The 18,298-nt window shown below is 39.0% G+C and overlaps 1 protein-coding gene across 3 annotated transcripts in view; it reads left to right on the top strand.

Annotated features, from left to right (window-relative positions):
• The first annotated feature begins 709 nt into the window (after window positions 1–709).
• KIF2A (kinesin family member 2A) overlaps window positions 710–18,298 on the top strand; it is a 93,975-nt gene continuing 76,386 nt past the window's right edge. For all 3 annotated transcript variants that reach the window (XM_074201449.1, XM_074201448.1, XM_074201452.1), the window contains exon 1: window positions 710–845. In XM_074201449.1, the coding sequence (XP_074057550.1) occupies window positions 782–845 (64 nt within the window). In that variant the 5' untranslated portion in view covers window positions 710–781. The remainder of the gene's footprint in view (window positions 846–18,298) is intronic.

Here is an 18,298-nt window from a genome sequence, read left to right as displayed (position 1 = left end):
TAGGGACCTGGAGAGGTCGGCTCGGCCACAGCATCAGGCCGGGACACCTCCCCGCAGCGCTTCCCGCCCTCGCGGGCAGACGTCAGGGCGGGAAGGGAGGCTTCAGGAGGACCGTTGAAGAGCAAAAGATCTGAACTAAAGACAAGCGGGGGCGCCCCGGGGTGGGCTCCCTCGGAGCTGGTCCTGGAGCAGCGGGCCTCCCGTCTGCGGACTCCTAATCAGCCCGCCCCCTTCCCGGGGCGCCAAGCGGATGGGAGCCTAAGCAGCCTCCGCGGCTGCCGAGAGCCCGGAGCCCCGGGCCGCGGCCGCCCGCCGCCTCTCCCAGACCGCGCGCCGCCCCCCCCCCGACCCCCGGCGCACGCGCCCTGCGCGCTCGGCCCGCCAGCCGCCTCTCGGGCACCGCGGGGCGCAGTGACGCGGCTCGCCGCCGAGTGGGGCGGGGCCGGCCGGGGGCGCCGGGGGGGGAGGGAAAGGCGGGCGATGGGAGAGCCCTTCCGCGCAGGCGCGTTCCCGGCGGCCTGGCCCGCCTCGGCTTTCTCCCGCACTGGGCGGCAGCTGGGGCCCCGGCCCTCGTCTCCCGGCCGCGGCCCGGCCCGGCCCCGCCCCGGCCTCCCGCCGCTGCCGCAGCCCGGCCCCGCCCCCCCGGCCGTCCCCGCGCGCTGCAGCCGCCGTCCCGGCGTCCCCCGCTCCGCGGCCCGCGCCGCCCCTCCCGCCCCCGGCCCCGGCCCCGGCCAGCCGCGCGTCCGCCGCCTCGCCCTCCGCCTCGCCTCCCGATGAGGTGATGGCAGCGGCCAACTTCGGCAAGATCCAGATCGGGATTTACGTGGAGATCAAGCGCAGCGATGGTGAGCTCCGGCCCGGCCGCGGGGGCCCCGGCTGCGAGCTGCGGCGGGCCCGGCCGGGGGGCTGGGAGGGGGCGGGGAGGCGGCGGGGGCTTTGTGTGGCCGCGGCGGCGGGGGGCAGCGCCTGCGGGGGCCGTGGGGGAGGGGCGGGGGGCGCGCTTCAGGCGTGGCGGAAGCGGGGCCCGGGGTGGGGGAAGTGCGGGGCCGCGAGAGAAAGAGAGATGGAGACAGATGCGGCTGGGCGGGTCCGGGCGGCGCGGGGGGCCCCGGCCCAGGCCGCTCGGGGTGGGGGAGGGGAGGGCGCCCCCCGCGCCGAGGCCTCCCCGGGCGTGGGGTGCCCACCTGTCACGGAGAGACACCGCGGTGGAGGAGCCTCGGATGCGGCTCCTGCAGGGCAGCCCCTCGGCCCTGGATCGGGGAATAATGACGGATAACTGACTAGGAAGAGGCGTGCTGGGGGCCATGGGAAATGGGGTGAGCCCCGGGCTTTCCATCCCCGGGAGGAGTCGAGGGTGGCGGATCCGAGGGCATTGGGCGTCCTCTCACCTCGTGAATGGATTTGGACATTGCGCCTGTCGTTTCTTAGTCCCGCTTTGGAAAGTAAATGGAACGTTTCCTTAGCTTTGTAAGGAGTGGATGAAAGGGCAGTATGGGGGGAACCACTGGTGAAACTGAATCCCCACGTTGGGAAGAGTGGTGAGTGGTAGCTTCCTCGTATATGTGTGTATGCATATGTATATACATATATATAATACATAAAAATATATATGTGCCTACTCCTTTCTTTTCACTCTGACCGGGATTATGATACACTATCACATATATAGTGATAGAGCCTCTAAGTCTTTGTCTTTATCCTTACTATATAAAGCAGAGTTTTTGTTTCATAGTAACATTGCTCAACCCTCTGTAGTTGCATTTTTTTTTCCCTTTTTTCTGAGGTCATTTGTCTCAGCATCTGGAGGTCTTGTCATCCTGTGTGTGAGAAGCAAAAGCATACCACCAAGAGCTCTACTGGGGAAAGGAATACTCGGATATTACTGGAGGCTAGGGTAGTATTTACTCTTTCTGAAGTCATTATTATTATTTTTTTTTTGCAAGGCAATGGGGTTAAGTGGCTTGCCCAAGGCCACACAGCTAGGTCATCATTAAGTGTCTGAGGCCGGATTTGAACTCGGTTCCTCCTGACTCCAGGGCGGGTGCTTTATCCACTGTGCCACCTAGCTGCCCCTGAAGTCACTTTTTAATGTCATTCATTGCTTCTTTGAGATTGAATTTGTGTTCACTGACAGGATAAATAGGATTTTTAAAATGCTCTACACAAGGGGCAGCTGTGGGTTGCCCAACAGATAGAGCACCCGCCCTGGAGTCAGGAGTACCCGTTCAAATCCGGCCTCAGACACTTAATGATGACCTAGCTGTGTGGCCTTGGGCAAGCCTCTTAACCCCATTGCCTAACAGGAAAAAAAAGAAAAGGAATAAAATGCTCTACACAACCATTTTTTGGTTCAATAAACTAAAAGTTGCCTAATTTTTATATAAACCAGTAGCTATTTTTTCCCCTCAAATAACTTGATTGAAAATCTTTTTTTATATTAAAATGAAATATTATGGGTAACGAGTTAATTCCTTTACATAGTTTTGCATGTGACATTTGAAGTATAATTATGTAATTTTCATGAAATCATTTGAGCAGATGATATTTTCCTATTTAAATCAATCAAAATGACAAAAATTGTAAAACATTACTGACCTTAATGTTCCTATTAACTCTGCAAGAGGGAGGCATCTTCTACCTGAACCCCAGTCTTCACACATCATCAATCATTCAAGCAATATCTCAAATAAAGCCTTTTCCAGAAAGTTTTGGCCAGAGTACCCCAGCCAGAAACAATTCCTCCTTTCTCTGAACAACTCTGACTCTTTGTAAAACTAATACAGAATTTCTGGTACATTATTCTTGCCTCTTTTGAAAATTGTGTTCTTAGGTCACTTTTAGATTAGATTTTAGCACTTTGAGGAGAAATAAAGTGCCATTTATATAGAGAGTAGGCCTTTTTAAAGCCCCCCCCCCCCCCCAAGGAGTCCCTTAACAGACTGAAGCAAACATTTGTTGAACACTTTGAAGAGAATCCTTGTAGCATTTCTAGGACTGAGACCCTTAAGATACTACAAGCTAGATATGACTGTGACTGTTCTAAAGTTAACTGCAATTCCATTTGGAGTGGACTATCACTGTAGATCTGAGGTCAAGAATAAAGGCCAGAACTGGGATTGGTAGATAGAGAAGCATAATTTCCAGATTTTGTTTCCCAGCCAATTTAAAAATTCAGCTCTACTAACAGTTATTTGAGTAGTGAGGTGGTGCATGGATAGAGTGCTGATTCTGGAATCAAGATTTTTCTTTATGAGTTCAGATCTGGTCTCACACACACTTACTAGCAATGTGATGCTGGGCAAGTCACTTAACTTTGTTTGCCTCAGTTTCCTCTGTAAAAGGAGCTGGAGAAGGAAATGACAGACCACTGCATTATTTTGCCAAGAAAGCCCCAAATGGGATCCTGAAGAGTTGGATACTACTGAACAAAAGTCTTTAAGGGAGATACTAAATAAGGCATAGTTAAGTGTTTAGAAAAATTATTTGTGAATTCATAGATTTGCTAGGTTACCTTTTGTCACCCACAGAATCACAGTATTTAAGTTGGTATAGTCCTCAAAGATCATCTAGTCTAAGTTGCAACCTTCCCTCTAATTGCATCTGCAGCATGTGGAGATACAGCTTTCCTTTTTTTTTAAGGTTTTTTTTCAGGTGATGGAGTTAAGTGGCTTGCCCAAGGCCACACAGCTAGGCAATTAAGTGTCTGAGGCTGGATTTGAACTCAGGTACTCCTGACTCCAGGGTCAGTGCTCTATCCACTGAGCCACCTAGCCGCCCCTATAGCCTTCCTTTTGAAGACTTATGGGTAAAGGGAGTACACAACCTTCAGTAGGCATTCTAATTTCTGAAAACTAAATGTTAGGAAATGTTTCCTTATGTTGAGCTGAAATCTGACTCTGTAACTTCACCCATTGCTTCTAGTTCTGGTCTTTGTACTTGAAGGCAACTATTGTATGCACAATAAGTCTTCTCTCCAGAATCTTTAGTTCTTTTAATCCATCCTCAAATAGCACAGTCCTAAGGTTTACCAGTTTACTGACTGTTTATTAATACCCTTCCAGAAACGTGAACAGAACAGAATACAGAGCTACAGATGTGGTCCAACCAAGGCAGAGTTAAGTGGGCCTCTCATCTTCCTAATTGTGATCACTATTCCTCTTTGGGAAGACTCATCTATAGAAGGAAATGTCAAACCATTCCAGTATCTTTGCCAAGAAAAATCCAAATGGGATCACAAAGTGTTGGACATGTTTGAAAAACAATTGGATCAACAAAATTGTTTTTTGTGCTTTCTAAGTAGCTTTTTTTGAGCTGTTATATTATATCCCCCCCCCCCCCTTTAGGGTGGAGGGTATAGAACTGGTATATTGGCACATATACCCCATCTTTCATTTGCAGCCTAGTTTTTTCCTTTTGTATTTATTTTAAAAATCCAGATGTAAGCAGAATACATATATTGATGTGTTTCTGTGTTTTTAGGGATAACTATGCATTTGTTAAAACTTTTGGTCGGATATGAAAAGCTTCTTTATTTAGAGCCGTAGACTTCTTTCTGTTTGTTTCCCTGAGGGGGAAGAGATAAGGATTGGTAACATCTGGTTTTTATGGGAATGTGGAAAAGGTTAGGAATTTCATAAAAGGAATGTCCAGAACTTTTGTGGAGGTAGGATTTTATTATGGGAGCCTCTGTCACAAGGCTGACTTCTCTCAGTTGCAGAAAACCAGTGAATCTTGCAGCATGGACAAAGACTCCAGACCTATTTTTTTATCTTTCCACTTAGGAAAGTCAACAAAGGCCTAAATTTAAATTATTTAATACTGTCTTAAGCTGGAGGGAGGAGAGTGCCTCTGTACTCTGTACAGCTTAGGGTAGGGAGGCGAGACTTAGAAAAATGGGTGGTAAAGTTGTGTTACTTTAAGTGAAATAAGTAGCAAATGCTTCAGTCTACTTGGGGATATTGTGTGATGAGATTTTAAGACTATCTTGTCCTTGGAAGAATAGTACTTGTATGTACATTGAATGGATCCTAACTCTTAGTACTTGATGGGTCCTTAGAGATCATCTAGCCAAAGTTCCTCTTTACAGAAGAAGAAAGCAAGTCCTGGAGAGGTTAAGTGACTTGTCCCAATTCTCATAGGTATTTCAGGTCCAAGTGCACTGACTCCAAATCCTGTGCTTCTTCCACTGTACCACACTGGTGTGGCCTTGGTACTAGAAGATCACAAAGGAAACATTACTCTGTTTTTTACATTAAGGGAAAACCTAATAACATTTGTGTTAAGTGTAGTGAAAATAATGTTTTTGACTACTACCAGTAGCAATTGTGAATCCTAAAGGAGCCATCAGTTATTAATGTGATGCCATGGACAGAGAATCTTCTTTGATTAGAAAGGTTAAAAAGTGCTTATGTCACATACAGCTGGCTATTCCTTTGATCTATCAATAATACTTTGACAAGTTTATTCCTTATGTATCTTATTATAGAAGCCAAACTAGATGGACTTTAGAAAAATGGAGATAATGTTTTATGTTACATGAATAGGAGCTAAGTATTATGTTAGTTACACTTCAGATATCCATGTTATCTTTTTTCTTGGGGGGGGCAGGACAACTATTGAGAATGTAAAAGAAAGGGGATAACTGTAATAGTGTTAGTGGATTAACTTTTTTGTACAATTTCTACTTGTTATCCAAAAAAGTCTTTTATTTGAATAGCTTGTTTTCCAAGTTCTTTTTTTTACATCAATCTTTTTTGATCTCCACAATAGCCTTGTTTGGTATTGAACTTACTGTGATTATTGAATTGCTGTTTAGAATGTAAGGTTTTTGGGATTTCTTTTTTTTTGCTGCCTAGCACAAGGCTTTCCTTGTGATTGAATGTAGGCAATTATAAGCAGTTATTCCATTTTGCAAATGAAGAAATTGAAGGTCTGAGATGTTAGACTTGCTCCCCACATCATAGGATCAGTAAGTCAGATACATTTTTTTTTTGTTGATAATACTTTGATTCCTTTAAGAACTGGGTGATTTTTTTTTCCCTACTAACAACAATCCAGCATGTAAAATTTATAAAGTAATTACATTGTGATTGCTGTCAGTAGTGAAATTAAATTTTACTATCTCAGTTTTATATGATGATTCAAAAGTTTCATGTTTTAAAAAGTTTTTCTAGATCTTACACTTTAAGATTCTACCCATCTAGGTTAGCATCTAACATTGATAGCATTAATGTAATTGTTTATGTAGGATTGACTGCTGTTTGTAGACCTGGAAATTAATGTTTTCATCACCCAAGGAGATTTCTAGGTTAAAGGTGCTTCTGGATTCTGCTTCCCCAAAGTGCCTTCTTTTCTACAGCAATATTCCTCTTCATCTTGTCCAAATGAATTCAAATTTGTAAAACACTTGGCACAGTGCCTGGCTTACAGTAGGTTCTTAATAAATACTTGTTCCATTTCCCTTGTTCACTGCAGCCCAATATTTGGCTCAGGCATACAACTAAATTTTATTTGAATGTGAGGAAATTTAAATGTAAGGGTTAAATGGGAGCAACTCACTTTTATTTAATACTTTATAGGTTTTGTTTAAAAGCAATGCTTTCTGAAAGCTGCTCTCTCCAGAAATTTGAAAGGAACCTCAAGACCTGTCCTTGTTACTGCTACACCACTTTACTTCTAGAGTGCTAAAAAAATAGAGATTATGGGGTTCTAGGAAAAAAATCTATATACTAATCTTTTCCTTGCCAGTGTTAGCAATGTGAAATAAAGACAGAAGCAGTTTAACAGAGTACTTTACTCCAAAAGGATTGGAGTTTTATTCCTGGAAAATCCAAAACAGTTTCCTTGGAGTAATTTCTGTGTCTCTTACTCATCAAAACATTTTCTAACTCATGAGCTATATTTCTTCGCTATAGGACTCTGAATTTTTCGTTCCTACTACCTCTGTTTCATAACCAGAATTGACTTTTGGAGATACTTTTGTCAAATGAATATCAGTTCTTAATTTGCGTTAATACAGTTTTCACTTCCATAATGGCCTTTGAGCCAAAACTTTTGTTGCAATTTTTTTCATTACTTTCTACTTAACAGAAGAAATAATGTTTGTTTTATGATGTCTGGATAAAATTCTATCAAAAAAGGCTACCTAAAGACTTCAGAGACTACTTTTGGTGAATCACTTTTAAAAAATGCCAGGACTGGAATTTGAAATTCTGGGTGGGGTGTAGAGCTTGGGAAGATGGTAGAAAAATCTCCACTGTGGTTTAAGAAGGCTAAGATTGGCAGCTTCCATCCTCTCCTCCCCCCCAAGAAAATAATTCTGAAGCTTTTATTCATATAGAAAAGCTTTAAATCCCTTTTTTTAAAGGCTAGAAACCTGGCAATAACCCTCAGGTTATATGTTGACTTATGACTTTTCCTCTTCAGGTCTGTCTTTCTTGTTTATTAGGATTTATAGTAGACACGTTTATTTTAAGGTAATTGATAACTTGCCTTGAGTTCTCTTTATCTTTTTTTAAATATTTAAAGCCATTAAGTTTCCAGATTTAAATTTGAATATAGAAATGTCTGCTGATCTACACATTCATTTAGGAGAAAACATTTTATTACTGGTATAAAAGTCAATGTGAACCGTACTGTACTGATCAGCAATGTATTGAAGAATAGAGCAGAGAGTTGATGTAGATATGAAGGCTATATTCAGACTTTTTTTTGATTTCCTCTTCAGGGATGCCCTGAGTCCTGTTTGATTTTATTTGTGTTATACTTAAAGGAAACGATTTTGTAAAGTATAAAATATTAAGCAGTATGTGAATGGACTTTAAAGTATACTAGTCAAAGTGACTGCTAGGGGTATAAGACAAGGTCCAATTAACATATAAATGAAATTTTGTTATAGATGGAAGGGATTTTAATTCTTATCTGAGGTTTTCTGGAAATGATGTTAAGAATTATTTAAATGATGAGAGAAATCTTGGATTTTGAGAGTGAAGGAAGGAACTTTTTGACATAGATTATCAGGGTCCAAGGAAATCACTTGATGCATGTATTATTTCAATTAGAGAAGTTCAAGCAAGGAATGAAAATTTATTACAGACCTTGAGACAGAGAAAATGAGGTAGATTCACACATTCTGAAACAAAAGGTGAGATTTTGGACCTTACTTGGAGTGCACTAAAAAGTTCACTTAAGGGTTGAAGGGAAAGGGAATAATGGGTTGAAAGGGGCAGGAAAGATGGGACTCAAGCAGAAAGAAGAGCAAGGTAGAGAATTCAACTTGGGTAAAGGTGTTTAGGATAGACTGCCTTAGTGTAGAAGTATAGCTTGAGCAACTAGATGGTGCACTGGATAGAGTACTGGCCTTGGAGTCAGGAGGATGGAAGTTTGAATCTAGTCTCAGACACTTGACTCTTACTAACTGTGTGACTTTTGGCAGGTCACTTAATCCTGATTGCCTGGCATCAAGACTATCTCCAGTCATCCTGATCCATATCTGGCCACTGGACCCAGATAGCTCTAGAGGAGAAAAGTGAGACTGGTGACTTAGCAGAGCAGCTCCCCACTCAAATCCATTTCATTGCTTGTCATGGCATTACCTCCCTGATGTCATGGCCTTCTTTTAGAATGAAAGACAGACATAAGTAGCAGTGATAAAGCTGCCAAAGACTAGTGAGAGGTATAGGTAGACGTAAGCATAAAGTGTTGAATACAAGGGGACACAACTGGACAAAGCTACATGATCTGACAGGTCAGACAAGTCAGAATACAAGATCAATGAGTTGAAGAGAAAGGCAAAAAAATCCAACTTGCTAATGTAAGTGCTGTATAAAGACTGTTTATTTAAGTTAATCCAAATTAGAAAATGCTTACTAAAGGCTTATAACATGTGTAACATTCAAGTAGAGAAATTCCTTATGGAGTTGACAGCTTCTCCTCTTGATGGTAAACCCATGTGACCTTGATTGACAAAGAGGCATTTATGGCATACACCTTTTTTTTAATTTTGTTTTTGGTTGCCGTTTGTAAGCAGACAAACCATACAAACCATGTTCTTCTAAGACTGATCTGCATTTTTTCAACTCATATCCCTTTGGAATCCTAAGATTAACTGCTAGACTTCTGAAATGTAATTGTTTGCCTATTTTCTCTCCTTGATAGTATTTTAATCTTTCTCCTTATATCTTTGTGCTTCTGTTCCTCAAGATTTTGATTCCCCTCCCCCTGCCGCCCCCCCCCATTCTAAAATGTACTTTAGGCCTTAAAGAGTGTTTAATAATGTATGTTCTGCTTAAGTGATGAGTACAATTGTGATTTCTTTAGTGCCATTTTCCCCCTCCCCTAATTGCTCTCTTTTCCAAGTCCAAAATCAGGATTACCATAAAGGGGCACTTAAAGCATCTGGGAGTTAGTTAATTTGAATATGAAAGGCCTGTGCCAAAATTTTGTTGACCTACTACTGGAAGGAATGGTTTCTAACTATTCCTCCTTCCCCTCATCTGATGAACACTTAAAATGTCACATCAAATTGCAAAAAGGAGACTGTGGTCAGAGGCTGATGCTCCCTAATAGGGACTTGGTTTGTAGTCTATTCTAATAGACCCTAGTAAGAAATACAGAAATCTTTGGGTATGATCCTTCAAAAAAGTGAGATGGAATCCAAATACAATAAAACTCTTTAGACCTACAATTTTGTTAAGATCAGCTGAAAAATTATTAGAATCCTTTGTTGTTATTTTGGGGGAATGAAAACAAGGTCAGTATTCTCACTCATCAATAAACTTATGGATGGGGTTGGTTTAGTCACAAAATAGTTATTGGCAAGCAAGAACTACAAGTAAGTTATACTAGTGGTCATGACTTGATTAATTAGAAAAATGCAGTGAAATCATTCCCACCTGTGAATATATTGAACAGATATTAAGCTTTACTTCACTACTTTAGTAAGGTAGATCCCTGACTTGTCAATTTTTCCAAAGTTTTTTCATTCCATGGTAATAAAATGTGTCAGGTACAGCAGAATTAAAGATGGACTTAGTTTTTCTGGACCTCAGAAAGAGGAATTAGGTAGTCTTTGAATTACTATAGATTGTTGAACTTGTTGACCCTTTGGCAAAATTCTAGTATACATTATTAAAGGGTTGTTCATGAGAACATAGAAAGGGAAGTAGTGTGGGCTATATATTCTATTATGCCCGACTAATCTGATTTCATTATTTTTTTCACAGGATTACTAGACTGGTAAATCACAGAAATGCCAGAATTCTAGCAAGGCATTTCAAGTCTCTCATAGTATCCTCATGGGCAAGATGAGAGATGTGGACTAAATGATCAACCAGTTTGAAACTGGTTTACTGGATCCAGAGAGTAATGAATGACTTGCTCAAGGTCACACAGCTAGTTAGTTGTTAAGTGTCTGAGGTCGGATTTGAACTAAGGTCCTCCTGACTTCAGGGTCATTGCTGTATTCACTGCATCATCTAGGTGCATTTAATTTTGAAGTTCTTTACTAGAATAGCATAAGACTTTTTTTTTGGCAAGGCAATGGGGGTTAAGTGACTTGCCCAAGGCCACATCACTAGGTAATTATTAAGTGTCTTGAGTCCAGATTTGAACTCAGGTACTCCTGACTCCAGGGCTGGTGCTCTATCCACTTTGCCACCTAGCCACCCTCATAAGACTCTTTTCTTATACTTTTATAATTTTTAAGCAGTGACTTTGATAAAGCTATAAATTGTATTCTTTTCAATTAAGTTGCGACATGAAGTGGGGAGAGAGGTTGATACAGATTTTGATAGGTTAGAGCAGTGAAATAAATCTTTCAAGATGGGGATGAATGTAAAATGTTCAGCTTGGATTTAAAAATTAATGGATAGAGCGCCACAACAATTACCTAGCTGTGTGACCTTGGGCAAGTCACTTAACCCCATTACCTTGCAAAAACCAAAAAAAAAAATTATCTACTTGAGGTTACAATTTAGATGATGTTTCAAAGCAGTAGTTTTGACTGAAAATAAAGTTAGTGAATGGCAAATTCAAAATGAGTCAACTCTGATTAACTAAGCAATCTAAAAAGCTCATGTGATCAGAGGTGAATAAGTGTGTTATGGTTTCTATTGGGTTTTGTCCTAGTCATTCCTCATTTGGAGTATTGTTTGGTTCCAGGCTCCACATTTTAAGAATGATATTGGCAAAGGGGAATGATAATAATGTTTGTCCTTCGTTCTCAGAGAGGACCATGACATCAGGGAGGGGATGCCATCATGGTAAGCACATGAATTGGATTGAGTGAGAGATGCTTTGCTAAGTCACCAGCCTCACTTTCTCCTCCAGAACCATCTGAATCCAGTGCCAGATATGAATCAGGACAACTGGAGATGACCCTGGCTGCAAGGCAATCAGGGCTAAGTGACTTGCTCAAGGTCAAACAGCTAATTGTTGAGTGTCTAATTTGAACTCCTAACCTCCTGACTCCCAGACCAGCGCTCTATCTACTGTACCACCTAGCTTCCCAGCAAAAGGGAAAGAGTGGCATCAAAATAGTCAAGGACTCAAAACCATATCCCATGTTTAACCTGAAGAAAAGACATAGGGAGATGCCTTGATTTCTGTTTCCAACTATTTGAAACACTCTTATGTTGGTTTGGTCCCAGATAACACACATCAGAGTATCAGGTTGAAGTTAAGCAGAAAAATAAATTTGGGTTCAGTATAAGGAAAAACAATTAGGTATATACAACATATCCTGTAACTTTTTTCATCTCATAGTTCTATAAAGTAAAGTCTAAACAGATCCAAGTTGGACCTAACATATTTTCAGTTTTTTCAAAATTTCAGTACTTTTCCATCAGAATTTATAGACCGCATAGCTTGTGACTTTTACTGTATTAGTAGGAATGCTTTAGTAATTCATCCAGACATAGTTAAAAGTCCCTAGATTCTAGCATCCCAAGCCAATCAATGTTTATATATGATAGCTATTATATAATAATAAACCATATTGTGCTATAGTGGACTATAATGAATGGAAAGAACACTTGAAAAAAGATGATTTGGAACGAACACCATGGTCTACCAAGTCATGATGTTTTCATAGATGAGTATAAGTTACCCTGGTGTCTAGGAACTTGGTCTTTTTGTTTGTTTGAATGAAAATCTATTTCATTATAATTGTTTTCTATGTATTTCCTATGTATTTTTTACAGAACACTCTGAGAAAGAATCTATAGGCTTCCCAACTAAAGAGGTCCACAGCATAAAAAATAGAACCCCTATCTAGACAAAAATAAAATCTTGGGGTTTCTTTTTCAGCTTAAAGCTGTTTGTCCTTGTCTCACTTTTGTAAATTATCAATTATATTTTTGTTTTTTTACTATTCTTTTAATTAAGCTGTGTGATTTAGTTAATTTTCTTTTTTTCCCAAATGCAACCTCTACTGGGAGTTCTGATTTATTTAGAAAGAATTTAATTTGAGAAAGTAGTCTTTTTGAATGGGACCTTTTTATCCTAGATAAACTTAAATGTGTTTTTTGTATTTTCAGTTGTGTCCATTGTTTTAGATTTTTCAAGGCAATGCGGTTAAGTGGCTTGCCCAAGGTCACACGAGTAGGTAATTATTAAGTGTCTGAGGTCGGATTTGAACCCAGGTACTCCTGACTCCAGGCCCGATGCTCTATCCACTGCGCCACCTAGCCGCCCCCTTTGTCCATTGTTTTTGAGAAGAGTAATAGGAGACCAGAAGTTGCTAGTAACACCTGTGTGATGCCTTCTTGATTAGGTCTGTGATGAGAGGGACCAGAGAATCAAAGTATGTTAGAATTGGAAGGGCCCTTAAAGATCATCTAGGCCAATACTTCTCATTTTACGGGTGAGGAAATTTGAGGCTCCAACATGAAATGACTAATCCAAGAGAAGGGGCAAATCCAGCTTTGACCTCACCTCTTTTGATTTCAAGTCCAGGACTCTTTGCACTTTACCATGTGCTATCTATCTCTACTTTGTGGTTTTACTTGGGCGTCCTAAATTGTACTTCTTTACTTGTTGAGTGGTTTTAATTTACTACTTTTTTTTTTTTGGACTAATCAGATAGCTATGATTATGTGCTTGTGTATATTTTACCTTCAAATAGTTAGCATTCTAATTGAAGATGTAGTTTGATAGGTAGGAATTTCCTTAGTGTAGAGTCCGATTTGTGGTATTAGAAACAATGTATTTTCATTTAGGGTAGAAGAAACATATCCATAAATTACACAGCATGAAACATACACTTTTATTGAGTTTTAAAACTATCTACTTTAAATTGGTATTTAGTGCATTTTGAAGAACACAATTGTATAATTTGTTCTTATTTCAAATCTAGTAAAAAATGAAAAATTGTCCTGTAAACATGAGTAAATGCTTCTGGCAGACAGACTTGAAAAAATTTTTTCAGCTGTTAAAAGGAAATTCAATTTTCTTTTTTTTTTCTTTTTTTTCTTTTTTTTTTGCAAGGCAAATGGGGTTAAAGTGGCTTGGCCACGGTCTATTTTCTTTTAAATTTGACATCCAGATATTGTTTTTTTGTTATCCAGATTCCATTATTGAAATCAAAAGTTGAAGATTTGAAAGGATTAAAACTACAAAACTATTTTAAAATTCTTTAAATCCCTTGTAATGATGAACATGATGGAAATAGCATTTTGGGACTCAGTTTAATGATAAAACAAAAATTAATGAGGATAGGTGACAGTATTTGGAGTGTATATTGGGGGAGAATCTAGTCATGGAGATTGATTAGACAGCAATTGCTGTATCCCAGGGTTGGAATTTTAAAAGGACCTAAATTAGTATGATAGGAGTGGGAAGGGGGATATCTTCTATAGATATGAGTGAGAGGCTAGGAATCAGATGCTGTGTAACTTTTTGAATTACCTTGTATTTTTTCTCTTTCTGATATATGCTTAATGTATATATTATTACTCAATATTTCTGTCCTATTAACTGCTATTTTTTAAAAATTCTCAGCTTCCCCCCCCCCTTGAGGTTTTATGAATTTTTCCAATGGCTTCTTTTAGGAGCTTTTAGACATACATATATTTTTATTCATTTAGTGTAATTGTGTGAATGAATGATTTGCTATTCCTTAGGAACTGGTGCTAGTCTCTGGGAATACAAATACAAAAGTAAATCCCTTACCTCAGGGAGCTTACATGTATAGGCCAAATAAGTTTTGGTTTCAGAAGCCAAAGGGAACTAGTTGCCAGGCCCTTTCTAGAAGCAGTGATAGTATTGGATCAATTCCTGACCCCAGCAGAAGTGGTTGAAGAGAGGGTATTTTAAGATAGATAGTTGAAGGGTGGCTAGGTGGCGTAGTGGATAAAGCACCCGCCTTGGAGTCGGGAGTACCTGGGTTCAAATCTGGTCTCAGACACTTAATAATTACCTAGCTGTGTGGCCTTGGGCACTTAATCCCATTTGCCTTGCAGAAACCTAAAAAAAAAAAATAGTTGACTTGGAGTCAGATGTAATGGGTTAGGTAAGTTGATTTGGGATACTACTTACCAACCCAGACACCTTAGCTCATCTCAAGAAGAAAGGCAGAATCTTTGGAGGGTTAGTTTGAAAGTTGCTAGTGGGGAGAAGGGGGCAGCAACAGGTCAAAATAGATGGGGATGTGAGTGACCATTGTGTTTGGGCATGTATGACCACTCCAATTTGTTGTGCTTTTCTATAAAAACAAAAAAAGTGGGTTTTTGGTGAAATGTTACAAAGTGACTTTAGGATAAAAAGTAGAAAGCAAGCATATTTTCTCTTTTCACATTATTTTTTTGTCTTTATCCACTCCTGAAAGTCCTCTAATTATATTTGAATTTGTTGTAGTTCATAATTTGTGAAATTAACTTTCAGGATGTTCCAGTTTAGCATGATTTTTCCTATTTTTTTTTTCACCAACTGCTAGATAAGGATCTCACTATTCCAACTAACTAATGTGGATTAATCCAAATGAGGACTGGGGGATGAGCAGGTGGCTCAGGAGAACTTTATATTAACATTTGAGTTCCTGTGTCTTCTGATTTGAGTGATTTCTTTCTTGACTGAACAGTGACTTTTTCCTGTGTTCAAAGCAATTAATCAGATCCACAGTGTGACCCAGGTGCAATAGTTTTGTGTGGTTTGGAACACATGTGTTATTTAAATACTTATTTTCTAATAATGATACCTACATATAACATGTGCAAGTATATCTATACTAAATGCTTTACAAGTATTATTTCATTTGGTCCTCCCATCAACCTTATGAATTAGCTACTATTATCTCCATTTGTAGACGAGGAAACTGAGGCATACAGACTTGCCAAGAGTCACATAGCTAGGTTGTATCTGAGGTCATATTGCAACTCAGTTCTTCCTGACTCCAAATGTATCCATGGTGCCTTCTAGCTGCCTCCATTAGCACCTTTAATAGTGACTAGTATAAGGAAATTTATATGAATCATTGATCTTGACTTTGACCTCTGTTATAGGATAAGGAAAATTTAGCATTTGTCCATTCAAAATTTTTTAAAAATTTCTTGTACCTGGGTTTTGGAGTACATTTATAAGTCAGTATTACTTGTTGTTACTTTCCATTTTTGGCTTTTGGCTTTTTGTTTTGAATTTTTGTTTGTTTGTTTTTACAAGACTGTGGGGTTAAGTGACTTGCTCCCAAGTCATAGAGCTAGTAGGCATTAAGTATCTGAGATCAGATTTGAACTCGGGTATCCAGACTTCAGTGTCAGTGCATTTTCCAATGTGCCATCTAGCTGCCCTCATTTTCCATTTTTGAAAACTCTTTAATTGCTATATCACATTGAAAAAATGTTCTTTGAAAAATGCCTTTTTCTGGGAAACTTATGTTCATTATTGCAGGGGGATTCAGGGACAGGTGAGCAGTCCCAAGTTTTGAGCATCATAGGTTTTTTTCCCCCAATGCTGTCACTTTTATTGCTGTTGAAACAAAGTTTCCATCCACATGGCATAAGTTACAGTACCAGATTTGCCCAATGTAGATGATTTAAGTTTCTTGACCTCTTTACTAAGAAGTAGAAAAGTCTTTTTGAAAGATTCCTGATTATATCTATTCTGTTTACTTGGCATCCTCATGATTGCTCCTCAGACTTTTGCTAAAACACTTATTCATTGTATTTGTTGGCTTGAATCCAGGCATAGAATTTCCTGGTGAAATTTGGGAAGGGTGATTGATCTAGTTGGAATGACTGGAAACATTAATTTAAGACCATCATTCCTAAGTCTATTTAAAATTATTAATGATTCTTTTCACACGTGTACATTGTTAATTATTGTTGGGCTTTTCTGTTTGGTATATAATCAGTAGACTTCTATCTCATTTTCTTATGAAGTATTTAAAGTAATAAAGAGGTTTTCTGCCATGTTAAGTCATAAAAAGTTCCAATTAGGCACATTCATATTTGTGTGGAATTTACCTTTGAACATGTGATAATTTAAATATTTAACACTTTTATTTACCTTACATGTAGAGACTTTTTTTTGAGAGTATTAAATGGAATATTAGGATACTCCAGTCCTGAAGTCAGAACATTTAAACAAGTCTTTTACATTAAGAGGTAAATGAATAAAAATTTGTGGCTTGGGAATCATTTACCCTGGGAAATGTAGATATAAAAGGAAAGTCTTGGGAGATCATTTTCCAGAACCTCTTTAGAGTATTAGTTTAGAGTTTTTTATATAACTCCTGTATACAAGTGTACTTATTATTGTGCGCTAGATATTTCTGTAAGGATAAAAGCAATACACGATTCTGTAGTTTTTTTCATTACTCCCAAAGGCACAATGAAGTATTAAATTGTCATGACATTTAAAAATATTTGAATTAAAACACTTCAAAAATTACTGAATTTAAGGGCAGCTAGGTAGTGGATAAAGCACCAGCCCTGGAGTCAGGAGTACCTGGGTGGGCTCAAATCCGGTCTCAGACACTTAATAATTACCCAGCTGTGTGGCCTTGGGCAAGCCACTTAACCCCGTTTGCCTTGCAAAAAAAAAAAACCCTAACCCCCCCCCCCCCAAATTACTAAATTTATATATGGAACAAACCTTAAATTCCAGCATTTGTTTGAGAAGAAATAGTAGAATAACATTTTGTTTGATGCTAAACACTACCACCTTAAGTTTGATCAGCTAGGGCCAGGTATCTAGGTTTAGCATCTCTGCACCCTTAGAGAGTTGCTAAACAGCAACAGTGCTGTTTAGTTAGCAGATCCATTATTTGTGTTCTTCCCTAGTGGTTCCATGTTCGGCATAGCTATTGAAGGTATAGGTCCCACGTAAAACTAAAAAGATTCTTTTTTTTAAATTTTTTAAAGAGATTGTTTCAACATTACCTAGTGTGTTGATATTTATTGTCAGATAGCTAGAACCTACCTAGTATGAGAACCAGAGGAGTTTTACTTCTAAATCTTTCCTTCTTGATTCTTTCTTGATAACTTCTTAATAACTTTCTCAAGTTCATTGGTGAAATACAAGAGTGATATTTTTCCTCATAATACCCAGTAGTAGGGTTATGTGATGTTAATAAATTGGCAGTTAGATGGTGCCATGAACAAAGCACAAAAACTGAAATCAGCAAGTCTGGAGTTTACATTCAACATCAGACACTAGTTAGCAGTGTGACCTTGTATACTTCAGTTTCTTTATATGTAAAATGGAGATAAACCTTAAAGTGCTGTATAAATGCTAGCTATCATTATTTTTAAATTAGTACCTATAGGCTGCTTTGCAGTCTTTGAAAAGTTTAAATATATTCATGTGTATACTAAGTCTTTTGGAAACTTCATTTTACTTTTTCCTGCTCTCCAATTCCATTTTCATTTTATAGCTAATTCTTTTGGTAATTTAGTAGACTACTGGTAATGTAATTTAGTAAGATAAATTATGCATAAATATCCTGATTTATTATGCTTCTACCTAGAGATATAGAAAACTTTGGTTTAATGTTGTACATTGGCAGCTTATTCGGAATTTTTTTGCATTATTGAAACTAATGAACATTTTATATATTAATAATTTAATTTTAGGAGAAAAATAAAGGCAAAATTTAAAGACAGACTCATAAATCCAAAAATTGTTTAGAAATTAATAGCTCTAGAGTATTAGGTTTTTCAATCAGGAATATTCTCTCAATAGTGTGTTTTATAAAATTCTTTAAAGCATATAATTTTATTTGATTTTTCCACAACAAATCTGTGATGTTATCAGGTTAAAGAGATATCCTAATTTTACAAATGAGTAAACTGGTGTTTAGAAA

The sequence above is a fragment of the Macrotis lagotis genome, chromosome X, assembly GCF_037893015.1.
Source record: "Macrotis lagotis isolate mMagLag1 chromosome X, bilby.v1.9.chrom.fasta, whole genome shotgun sequence".
In the NCBI taxonomy this organism is placed as follows: Eukaryota; Metazoa; Chordata; class Mammalia; order Peramelemorphia; family Peramelidae; genus Macrotis; species Macrotis lagotis.
This window is presented reverse-complemented; position numbering and strand designations above follow the sequence as displayed.